At 38.2% G+C, this 13133-nt stretch overlaps 1 protein-coding gene across 1 annotated transcript in view; it reads left to right on the top strand.

Moving 5' to 3' along the window:
• cntn5 (contactin 5) overlaps nucleotides 1–13133 on the top strand; it is a 411731-nt gene that overhangs the window by 248617 nt on the left and 149981 nt on the right. The window contains exons 4-5 of the mRNA XM_052097793.1: nucleotides 1436–1559; nucleotides 6835–7010. Of these exons, the coding sequence (XP_051953753.1) occupies nucleotides 1436–1559; nucleotides 6835–7010 (300 nt within the window). The remainder of the gene's footprint in view (nucleotides 1–1435; nucleotides 1560–6834; nucleotides 7011–13133) is intronic.

The following is a 13133-nucleotide window of genomic DNA, read 5'->3' as shown; positions in this document are numbered from 1 at the left end:
ACATAATATCTCGTTATTTCGACATGTGTGTGTGCAACATAATCAGAGAGTAGCCTATTTATTTTCGTTTGAAAAATGTATCAAGTTCACGAATAATTGTGCTTGCATTTATTAATCATTATGATACTAAAATCATAAAGTAGGTTATACTACAAAAAATCAGATGAGCCCAGAATATAAACGCAACACGTTTAATTAGCCTACACATTAAGCATTTTCCTCCCATAGAAAACCATTATAAGAACACTTGGTTTAATACAGATTAGAATGTCCCATCATATGTCGAAATAACGAGATATGTCGAAATAACGAGATAAGTTGCTTCCAGAAATTATTATGGGGGGTGCTATCGGGGTGCTTTGGTCTTTATTGGGGGTGCTGAAGCACCTGCTAGCCCCGCCCCCTCCTTAGCGCCGCCCATGATGACATCACATATTTTCCAAACCAGCCCTCAGCCCCCCTCGCATGAAACAGCTTCCAGCGCGCCTGGTTAATGGGATCTTAATTGGATGCCTCATGGTCATGTGTGTATTGAACAATTTGGGAATTGAAACTGGTTCCAACGTTCAGCATATACTCACTGAGCACCAATGCTTCAAATCTCCTGAGTATTTGTAATTGGATGGACTCTCAGTTCCTCTGCCGAAAAATGTAATCAAGATTACCCTGGGGGCTGAAAATGTGAGACAGTTAACAGCATTCCTAATGTGGACCGTTTTCTTGATCTAATTTCCTGATTCCTGGTCTTGATCTAGCACTGGAGATGTTATAATGAGCTGAAATGGTGCTTTGACTTGTTAAAACACCTATTTGCATCATACTGTATATCTAAACTCATCTGCCTGCATAGATGTTAAGTAAGTAGTTATATGCTTTTACTGTGTCTTGCTCAATGGTACATTGGCTCATGGATCACCCCTTGCAGCATTTTACATTTAACTTTTTATTGGTGTCTTGCATTTCTCACATTGCCAAATATTTTTTTTTTAGTCAAGTTGGTAATATTGTTAAAAATAAATAATGTGAAAATTGTCTTTGGAGCAAACGAGTGACCCAATAATGGTTCAGATGTATCTTCTGATAGGGTTCAGAAAAATTTCAATTTCAAATTTAACATTGAGAATTTTGCACATTGTTGGGTCTGTGCAGGTCATTATTAAATCAATGAATGCAGTGTTTGTTGTAGTTGTAAGGAAATTTTTGTTAACAATTTTGGTGTTGTGTTGGGTCATCATGCACTTCATGTGGGTCCTAAAACAAAACCAGTTGAAAACAACAGCTGTTGAGTTGTAAACATCCACATTGAATCATTTTACAAACAGGATACAGCACTAAATTAATCTGTACTTTCACTGTATATAATAAAAAGTGGCAGATTTCAAAGTCCTTGCACTGTAAACCACCTTTATGCCTGTCTTCTTCCTTCTTACCCTAGAAAGCGAAGAGTTTGGTCCAGTATTCATTCAAGAGCCTGATGATGTCATCTTTGCCCTGGATAAAGATGATAAGAAAGTGATAATGAATTGTGAGGCCAGAGGAAATCCTGCTCCAAGCTACAGGTGTGGTTTACTCATTTAATTACATGGATGAGGTTTTATGAAATGGATAAGAAATGGCATTTAATTTCTCAGGAACTTTGCTATGAATCCTTATTGCCATGTCTGGATGGCATTTCTATTTGAGTAATGCTAAATTTACACAGATGTTGGACTTTTTCCTCTGTGGATTCCTAATTGGAATTAATATGATGTGCTAGAATAATCATTTTACTCGTCAAACTGTACTGTGATGAATAAATGTATGTGCTGAGAAGTTATAACCTTCAGGAAACTGACAGCAAGTGATAGATGGATTTGATCCCCCCTGGAGGAATCACTCTGTGTCTATAAGCATACATAAATTAGGTTGTTACCGAGGTTGAATGTTCCATTCAGTGTGACTGAACTCTTAGACAGTCATGTGGTTTGAGTTCTGGTTCGTCATTTAGATCGATACTGCTGTCAATACCACGTTGAAAATATGTGAAAATATTTTCATTTAAATCTGGAATGACCTGTTAAAGATAGTTCAATCATGACAACTCTCAGAAAGATTTAGCATGTTAATGTGGGTCTGGTCTTGGCAGAGTAGATCTGCTAGATCTGCAGTATGGAGAATTGCTACTGCTAAAAAAACTAAGACATAGGCTCGGACTGGACATCGGGAACAGTGGGGTAAATCCTGGTGTGATTTAATATCATAAAATAAAATCATGTGATTTAATATCGATTTGACTAATCTGGGCACCCCTAAAATGGGTCATACCATTGACATTAAATGAACGGTTCAAGTAAATGCACGGTTAAACCCGCTCATTCAAGGACACGCATTCATTCAGTATATGGACAGAGGGCAGTTAATGTAAGCGTCTAAATGCTTGTGCACAGATCAGTTGAATGTTAAAGTTTGCTTTCTTTAACTTAATGCTGTTGATCCGAATGTATGAAGCATTGCTGTCTACTGAAATAATGAAAAATAACCACAAAACTAACTGAAATGAGAGAGTCAGACACGTGGAAGTTGCTATAGCAACAATAGGTTTGTTGTCTCTCAGAATCATCATTGACGTTAAAAAGAAAAAGAATGAAAAAAAAATGGTAGTGTTTTATCTGTAATTAAAATAAAATAAATGCTCTCATGTCATACATAATAAAATAAATAAAATCAGTTAATGTTTATTGTTTCAATATTTATATCACTGTAAATATTTTCCGTAATTTTAATGGTAAAAGACTGTAAAAATGCTACAGTAAAAACTTTATTTTGTTCACGTGTAGTTACCTTCAAATATACGTAAAAAAATAAATAAATAAATAAATAAATATATATATATATATATATATATATATATATATATATATATATATATATATATATATATATATATATATATAGAAAGCACCAGAACTATACATACGGTAATATGTTTTACCTTGTGAATTTTTTTATTTTTATTTTTTATGTATAGTCATTTCAAATCAGTTGATTACAACACGCTCAAAAAAGGTTGAGACTTGAACAATTTAAGACTAATAACAATTTTACGAGTTAAAAAAGGCGATGTGAAACAGGAGATGTTAAACAGGTGAGGCAATGGTGTCATAATACTGTATACTGTATAAGGAGCCTCCAAAAACAGACAAGACCTTCAAGAACAAGGATCGTTCAAGACTTGTCAATTTGCAAAACAGATGCTTCAGCAAATAATCCAGAACTTTGAGAACAATGACAAAGACAAATTGGAAGGATTTTTGGGCATTTCACCCTCTACAGTGCTCAATATAGTTAAAAGATTCAAGGATTCTGGTCAAATCTCAGTGTGTACAGGTCAAGACGAAAAACACTTCTGAATGTGCGTGTGATCTCCGATCCCTCAGACGTCACTAACTTAAAAAACATTATTTATCTGTAATGGATATCATGAACATGGGCTTGGAATTACTTTAGAAAACCTTTGTTAGTCCACAATATTCGCCGCTGCATCCACAGATGCAATTTTAGAATTTAATGTGCAAAGCAGAAGCCCTACATCAACACTGTACTGAAGTGCTGCCAACTTTTCTGTGCTCAGTCTCATCTTAGATGGAAAGAAGAACAGGGGAACTGTGTTTTTTAATCCACATTTCAAAATATTTTTGAAAAACACAGCTGTCGTGTTCTCTGGGCCAAAGAGGAAATGTATCATCCAAGCTGTTATTAGTATCAGGTCCAAAAGCCAGTGTCTGTATGGGTCTGTGTCAGTGCTCATGGCATGGGTAAATCACACATCTGTGAGGGCACCATTAATGCAGACAGAAATGTAAAAAGTTTGGAGCAACATATACTGTCATCCAGCACCATCTTTTCCAGGGACGTCCCTGCTTTTTCCAGCAGGACAACTTCAAACCACATACTGGCCAGATTTCAAGTGCATGGCTGTGTAATCAGAGTGCGGGTGCTTGATTGGCCTGCCTGCAGTTCTGAACTGTCTCCAATTAAGAAAGTGCGGTGCATTATGAAGCGCATTGGATGGCAACGAAGAGCCTGTACAATTGTGCTCCTAAAGACCTAAATAATGGGTCAATGTCACGAACCCCGCTCCTCTGCCACCGCTCCTCTGCCCCATCTCCGCTTCCTCGAGCACGCACACATGCACTCCGCGAGCGTGCTCGCTTCCCGCTCCCTCGCTCCGCCCCCTTGAGCTCGTACGCTCTTTTTCCTCCCTCGGGCTTCCACGCCCGGTTTTGCTATTACGAGCTCTCGCTCGTAAACTATCTTCCCCCTCTGGCTCACATGCCCGCTTCAGCCAGAACATTATGACCACCTGCACTCACGCGCTTCCAATCCCCACACATTAGTGACACCTGCACTCGTCTCATCACTGATATTCGTTACACCCGCACCGCTCGTTAGTTCCCCAATTTAACTCACTATCCTTTCGTTTGTTTGGGGTTGGTTATTGTATTTAGATTCCCGTGTTTTGCCCCCGCTAGTCTCGTCTAGTTTTGACCCCCCTGTGATTCGTTTCTTCTTAGCTTGCCAGCTCCCCATTCCTCTCGTTCCCCTGTCTCTGTTCCCGCTAGTCTCGTCTTGTTCTTCGCCCTAGTTAGTATATACATCCTGTTTATCCCGGCTTTGACCCCCTTGCTTTCCATGACCACTCTTTTGCTATTGCCCTATTGTTATATCCTGATTCCCCGGCTCTCGACTCTACGCTTTCCCTGACCATTCTCCCGCTGGATTTTCCTTATTGTACCTTCGCCTGCTTTTTATTTAATAAAGCAGTTCATTGACTTACACTGTGACTGTCTTGTCTTGTGTGTGTGTGTGTTCTGGTCACAGTGAATGAAGGAAAATTCCACTTTTTAAACTTAACAAACTTGTGTCTTCAGTTCCTAAATGCTTAATAAGTGTTATTAGATGAAATGGTGATGTTTCACAGTGGAAAACACTCGACTGTCCCAACTTGTTTGGAGCATGTTGCAATCATCTGATTTGAAATTAATGTACATTCAAAATAAAAATAAAAATATGAAATTCACAGGGTAAAACAACATATCTTTTTTTGTTGTAGAGCTTTCGATATATCAAAGGGTGATTATAATTTACAAATGACTCATTTGAGTTTTTATTCACATTTTTCATACTTTTGGAATTGGGGTTGTAGTTTAGTTAATGTTTATTGCCTAATTGAAATTTCACATGTGTTACCCTGATGGTGTTTAATGTTTGGGTTTATTGGCCATTGCTCCAGGAAATGGCCTCTATTGATGAACTTCATGTCATCATGTGTCCTTCTGTAATTACTACTGTGATTAACAATACATTATTAAGTGAAAAGCTGATTTTTTTACAGTTTTAGAAGGTTAATATATCAAGTTTATCATTTAATAAAATAAACAGTAATTCACCATAAAATATACAGGCATCAACATACATCCTGTAAAGCCTTATATGTGGTTAACACATTTTTATTTATTTTTAATATGTTTGGAAACCACAGCTGCTGGAAAAAATATTTTATTGTTTTTTTTTCACAGTAATGTAAAAAATAAATAAATAATACTTACTCAAAAAACCACTATGTTTGATCTATATAAAAGTTCAATTAGGCCCTGTAATGATAGCAAATGTTCACAAATGATCACATGGAGTGATATTTACAACAAATAAATATATCTTTCCCTTTGTACTGAGATTTCAGTCACCAATGAAGACAAGATGAGGCAGAGAAAGTGAACACAGAGGAGAGGTATTTACTATTCAGTGAACAAAAGATAGTTTGGAGTCGTTGAAAAAGTGCATGAAAATATCGATATCTAGGGCAATCCATAGAGGTATTGACTGATTGCTTTTCATTAAATGTATTTGTAACATGTTGAAATAAGGTTGTGTATCCATTAACATTACACAATGAATTACCATGAAAAATTAACAATACTTTTACAGCATTTGTAATCTCTACTCAGACTAATAGAGTTTAATGTAATTTCATTAAGAAATAACATGAACTAAAATTGAACAATATTATAAGTATAAATGAATATTAACTAGTTTTTTAATTAGTTTTTATTTCTTGAAACCTAATTTGGAAGGTTACGTTTATGCGTTAACATATACAACTAATTGTAACATATATTGTTAAATCATTATCCCAACATCAGCTGTGGTTTTAAAATTTGTTGTGGGTTTATTGGGTGGACTGGATGAGCCTGAAATAATGTCACAGTCCGGCCCTGCTCAGACATAAGTTAACATGTGGACATGCTACTGCTGCACAATTAGACAAAGCACAAAACATGCTGCATTGAGCATGCACAATAGAAATTAAAACAATTGCCATGTAGCAAATCTAGACAAGTGGAGCTGGGGTGGAAGTGTTTTTTATTTTTATTTTTTTTTTATAACTTGCAGAGTGTTGCATTGAAACCAGCTTATCTGCAAACTGAGTCATTTAAATGTTGCACAAAATACAGATATGTAAGTTGATTAGCTACCTGATTGTAAGTCAAATGACCAATCAGCTTACACCAGGTGAGCCGTTTGGCTAAACATGTCGCATGTGAGTGAGGCGATTGGCTAACAGATTACAAGTCAAAGAACCTATCAACTTGCGCCACATGTTGGCGTACACTTTACAGGACATTACAGGCAAAAAAGGGGAACACAGCAGATACTAACAAATTCAAATCCCTCACATTGTTATGCTGATAATATTTGTTAAAAAATATAAATAGAAGCATTTAGACTAGTGGTCGTAGACTTTTGGAAAATACTGTACATAAATTAAAGACTTATTTATTATTGTATTTACAGCTGGCTGATCAATGGAACAAATGTGGATGTAGAAGCAGAATTACGCTACAGTTTGATTGACGGGAACTTGATAATACACAATGCAAGTGATGCCACTGATTACGGGAGATACCAGTGCAGAGCTGAGAACAGCATGGGCATCGTCCTGAGTCGAGATACCCTCCTCCAGTTTGCTTGTGAGTAATTGGAAGATTTTGCCATCTGCCAATTTTTGTATGTTAACAATATCTGGATTGATGTGAATGTTTAGCTGCCAGACACCTCTTTCCATTTGTTTGATGTACGCATGGGTCAGAATGATTGCCTAGTCGTCTAACAATTGTGAGTTGTTTTCTTTGCTTATTTTTTGTAATTTTTTTTTTAGCAGCTGTGGTTTTAAAGGGATAAAATTAGAGACTCAGTTTCTCAGAGAGTTTTATCATACTGACAACTGGATTGTATGCATGCTAAAACCCTTTCGGAAAAGTTTTGTCTGTAAGTTCATCCCTTTTTAAAACACTACGGCCATTACCACTTTCAACGATACATTTAAGACTAGAAGAATAAGTATTGTTTGTTTTGTTTTGTTTTTTATATAAAGTGTCTCAAGTTTTGGAGATGTGTCTTTTATTTTTAAAATTTTTATTTTACATGTATTCAGACCCTTTCTGTTCCATTCTGTTGCACAACATCTATCTGTTTTAAACACAAGGCCGCATCCTATGTGAACGTCCCTTAAAGGAATATTCTGAGTTCAATACAAGTTTAGCTCAATCGACAGCATTTGTGGTATAATATTGATTACCACTAAAATACATTTTGACTTGCCCCTCCTTTAAAAAATAGCAAAAATCACTTGCAATGAATAAAAAAGACACTTACAATGGAAGTGTATGTGGGCCAATTTTTGAAAATTAAAATACTCACTTTTTCAAAAGTACAGCCAAAAGACATAAACAACATTCATGTAATCATGTTTTTAGTATGGAAAAACCACTTACTAACTTTTACTGTGTAAAGTCAATTTTACAGCTTTGTTGCCATGACGATGTAATGTCAAACACTAAAATGACTGTAAAAGTTACCATTTAAACAACTTTACAGGTCAAATAATACATGTATTTTAACAGAATAATTAAAGTGCTTTTATACAATTATGAGCTTCACATTTCTGCCCTCCAAAAATTGGCTCCATTCACTTCCATTGTAAGTGCCTCACCGTAACTTCGATTTCTGATTTTTGATGAGTCTAAATTGTTTTTTTGTAGTAAACAACATTATGCCACAAATGCTGTTGATTGAGCTTTGAATTGAATCCAGAATAATCTTTTAAGAAACATAAATGATTAGTGTCTGGTAGACATGAGCTTTAAACAATGCAATTATACCAGGCTTCCTTAACTAGTCGACTTATCCAAAAAGAAAATTATCTGACCAGCCTCTTTTGAAAATATGTAGTTTTACACATTCCTCATTTGATGTAGTGTTGGTCCGATTTGGCATAAGAGGTAAATTAAATTTAAGGTGGTCCAATAAAAGGTGGCTTTGCTGCTTAAAAGTTTCCTTAAAAGCCCTGTGGATTTTTTGCATTAGTCAAGAAAGTGCCCTTAATGCTTTGGCTCAGTCACAAAATAAGACAAAAGTGCATTTCTTTCCTCAGTAATCCCTTGGCTCATTCCAAAACATCATCACAAGCCAATGAAGTACACAGTACTGGACTAGAGGCACAGTTTATTGGTTGAAAATGCATTGTTAGTTTTGCTTACAGTTTTCCCAGGAGCAATGCCAATAATAGACTTATTGGCATGCCCAAAGGGATTGTGTACTTCACTTTTCACTGCCAATGGTGTTTTCTGTAGGAAAAAGAACACTTAGTATCCGAGTGATGTAACATTCTTGCAGGAAGTAAAACTGTTATAGCTGTGCTTAAGAACCAAAGGACCACAAGCCTGTTCTTTGCCTCACAGACAGTAATATTGAAATGAAGAGGTGTTCGCCCATGTACAGTTCATGTTTCCTCGCCTACACAAGTGAAGAATAGATTCTGCCTTGCATTTTCTGCTCTCTCTACAGAAAAGGTTCCTGTGAACTAGGCCATAGCAATATATCGAATACAGTGGTTTTGCTGGTGAAATACAATTAAGCAAAATCAAATGTCATGATAATCATTTGATCTTTTAATTGCTTATTAGGTTTCATAAAGACCATGTCATTAGACTAGTTTTACACAACATGATCACACAGGAAATCAACACGTTGCTTCAGAAACTGTACCCTGAAATTAGACCGCATTCAGCCAAATTACTTATATGTGCCAACCCCCATCAGACATTTTTGCATCAATTCAAACATGAAAAAATTTCCCTCTAGCAAACTGATCTACGTATTTATATTCTCAATAGATACAATTTTTAATTGAACTGATTAGATGCTATGCAGATTAATATAATGAACTGCAAATACCAATAATTGCACAGAAAAGCCCCCATGTAAAAATAATTCAATGATTAAATGATTATAAAGTATGTTTGAATAAGTACAAATATAATATATATAATACAAATATTAATTCACATAGATAAAAAAAATGTGTAGACATTGCAAAAAGTGGCTTTTGAAGGCAATATATTATTTCCATATTATTTAACATAATCCTATCATTGGCCTACAGTCCACAGAATACATATTATACTGTATTATAATTATACATATTATATATACAATTATACATATTAATATATATATATATATATGTACTTTTGCAACAAAATTTCAATTTTCTCTCTTTGAACTGTTAAACAAACAAGTGATAGCCTAGAAGTGCTGAAGCATTTTACCAATCAAAAATTTGATTAATTAATTCTGATACAAGTAATGGCCAGCATCATCCAATCACTGCCAATTATGTTAAAATCAAATTATACATTATAAATTCTGAATCTAATTACTGAATGTCCCATGTCTGCCAACCATGTTGAGTGGTCCAAACATTATCTGCAGCCTGAAACTGAACTTTTGACTGTATGTTAGGAGTGAATGCACTTGGCTGCATAGGAAAACAATAGGATGCTCCCTTGCTCTCTATTTAAAAATGACTTAACCTCCAGTGTGCTTTCTGTCTGCATTGGTCCAGAACAGTTTGAAATGCATCTTTTGGATGAACCCACTGATTCTCAATGTGATAATACACAGTAAATATAGAATTTATAAGGAAAAAAAGCCCTATAGTCCACATCAGAGGTCAACGTGTTTAACAGTGTGGCGTCTCGCAATAAATTGCTCACATTTTTAAAATGGCTAATCAGATGAAATTAGAGACTTAACTCTTTTGACTCAAACAGGTTTCAATGTAAAAACTTAATTAGGTTTCTTACCAGGTGTAGTTATGTTGGTGTTTCTCCCAAAGATAAACTCCGCTGTGATCGGCCCCATATTGTTTTGTCACATGACTCAGTGCATCAACAGTTTAATCCTTACTAACAGCCCAGAATCTCATGAACTGAGATCATTCGGTTTTAACGAAATGGAATTATGCATAGTTTATGTCAAAGACAAAATAAACAGTCCACGCAGAAGGACACAGGGTTGCATGTGGTAAGCTAGAATTGCTCAGATGTTAGGAAAATTCCTCATTATGATCTGGTGGAATGATTTATTGTGTTGATTATTTTTGTATCTATTTAATCATACTGAATAGCCTTCTTATGGATTTCCAACTTGTATAAACACACAGCTTTTTTTTTTTTTTTTCTTATGTCCTTGTCTGTCAACTGGTTATAACCTTGCTCCGCTCATTGTGGCCCATCCTGAAGGCCTGTCGGAGAGACAAAGGAAAGCTCCCAGCCACAGACATTGGGATGCAGAGCTTTCCCCAGGCCTCTGCATAACAGATGGCCTCCATTTATCACCCTGTTTGAAACCCAAGGATCTTTCACTTCTATTGGCATGGGGCAATCTCATGAGCCTGACATAGTGCTCCATTCATTCGCAGAAAGAGATTACGTTAAAATTAATTAACCATTATTTCAATACCTTACCCCTCAAAGTTGACTTGAAATTATTTGTGCAACCCTATGTATGAAACCAGATATTCAATGAGAAAACAATTCAGGTGGAACCTGATTTTCTCAAATTAAATCTGTTCATAAAGATAATGTGTATATATTATGTAATAGCATGTTACAGAATGGCATGCAAATAGTCCACTCTTAAATTGTTTTAAAAAATAAAATTAAAAAAATAAATAACCTCTGTTCCTTGATTGAGGGAACGAGATGTTGTGTCGATGTAGTGACACTAGGGGTCGATCTTGAGAGCACCGATCACCTCGGATCTTTGAGAAAAGGCCAATGAAATGATGGCGAGTGGAATTTGCAGGATTCATTCAGGTTTTGTTCTGAGGAGCTGAGACATTGTCCTGGCCATTTCAGAGGCTAGTGCAGCGTTGTGGCAAGAGGGACACAGCATCTTGTTCACAGGGTTACTGTCGTAAACTCTGATCAGGGAATGGAGGTTACAACAGTAAGTTACACAAGGGGTCTCTATAGAAAAACACCACAACAGCTGACCTGTGTTACATGAACCACCGCTGCGTGCTTAATAGCAGGTGCATCAGACTGCACGTAACCTCCCCCAACGCCCCAAAATACACCATGTAGTTCCCCACATCCCTGAGGGGGGAAGCGACTTAACTAGCATTGGAGCAGGCCATGCAAGCTGCAGCCTTTTCTCTCAATGTTTTCTCTCCACAAAGTATAAGATTCGGCTGGGGCCATCTAACGCTATCATATTTATCGGGGGAGGTGTTCTTTTCCTTTCCTATTCTTTCAGGGGGACAAAATCCCGCAGAGACCACATCCTGCCCAAAAGGGGAGGTCAACATGTGGCAATACGACACATGGCATCAGCAGCCACACATGGCAGAGGCACGGTGGTAGGTCCCGCAACAAAAGGGTGGGGGGGACTCTACAAACACAGCGAACAGGGGTAGAGAGAGCTCTGCCCAAGAGAGATAAGGGTCCACTATATATCACAGGAATAACCGGAGTAATCGGCACCTTGCCTAGTACAGGGCATATTAGACCCCATAGTGGGGCTGGCTGCGATCTCCTCCGCTGAGTTCACGAACCATAGGGCTAGGGAGGAAGGACATCCAGGTTCCATGACTTCGTGAACTCGACTGGGGGTGAAAGCACACGTTTTCGCCTCAGTGGAGGGGAAAGGTGCTATGTGCAATTGATACACCTGGCCATCTGTTCCGTATTACCAAACTCTACCTGTTCATATGTGAAAGAACACTGGATGAATCCGGCTCAACCCAGAGATTGTAAAATCTCATGGGTGTTGCACAGCCCGCTGCTCTGCAGATGTCTGCTAGAGAGGTGCCATTGGCAGATGCCCTCAAACCCGCAACAGGGTGGACATGGCCTGGGTCTGGTAGGCCATTGCAATGGTATCCACGATCCAGTGGGCAAGCCTCTGTTTGGAGACGGTGTTCCCTTTCCGCTCTCCACCATGGCAGACAAAGAGCTGCTCAGAGTGTCTAAAGCTCTCTGTACGATCCAAGTAGGTGCGCAAAGCACACACTGTACATAGCAATGACAGGGCTGGTTCTGCCTCCTCCCGGGGCAGCTCTTGCAGGTTCACCTCCTGATCCCTGAAGTGAGTCATGGGAAACTTGGTTACAAAGCCCGGTCGGGGTCTAAGGAACTCGTGAGAATCTGCCGGACCGAACTCCAGGCAAGTGTCGCTGATAGAGAACACTTGCATGTCCCCCACCCTCTTGATGGAGGTGAGCGCAATCAGGAGGGCCATCTTTAAGGAGAGGTCTCAGCTCGACTGACTCTAGCGGCTCAAATGGGGCTCTCCGAAGTCCCAGGAGGAACATTGACAGATCCCATGAGGGGAAGAGTCATGGCCTGGGAGGATTCAATTGGTTCTGAAGAACCTGATGATCAGGTCATGTTTCCTAAGGGACTTACCATCCACTGTGTTGTGGTGTGCAGCTATAGAGGCTATGTATACCTTCAAGGTGGTGGGGGACAGCCGCCCCTCCAACCTCTCCTGCAGGAAGGAAAGCACTGACTGACTGCGCATTTCTGGGGGTCTTTGCCTCGGGAAGAATACCAGTTTGCGAACAGGCGCCACGTCAGGGAATAAAGCTCTGGCCTGAGTGATCGTGTCTATCACTGCTGGTGGTAGGCCACTTAGGTCTTCCTCGTCCCATCCAAGGGCCAGACATGGAGGTTCTAGAGGTCTGGGCACAGGTGCCAGATTGTGCCCCATCCCTGAGAAAAAAGGTCCTTCCTCAGAGGAATCTT

The sequence above is a fragment of the Xyrauchen texanus genome, chromosome 29 (assembly GCF_025860055.1).
Source record: "Xyrauchen texanus isolate HMW12.3.18 chromosome 29, RBS_HiC_50CHRs, whole genome shotgun sequence".
Taxonomy (NCBI): Eukaryota; Metazoa; Chordata; class Actinopteri; order Cypriniformes; family Catostomidae; genus Xyrauchen; species Xyrauchen texanus.
The sequence above is the reverse complement of the archived record's forward strand: the minus strand, read 5'-3'. Positions and strand labels throughout refer to the sequence as shown.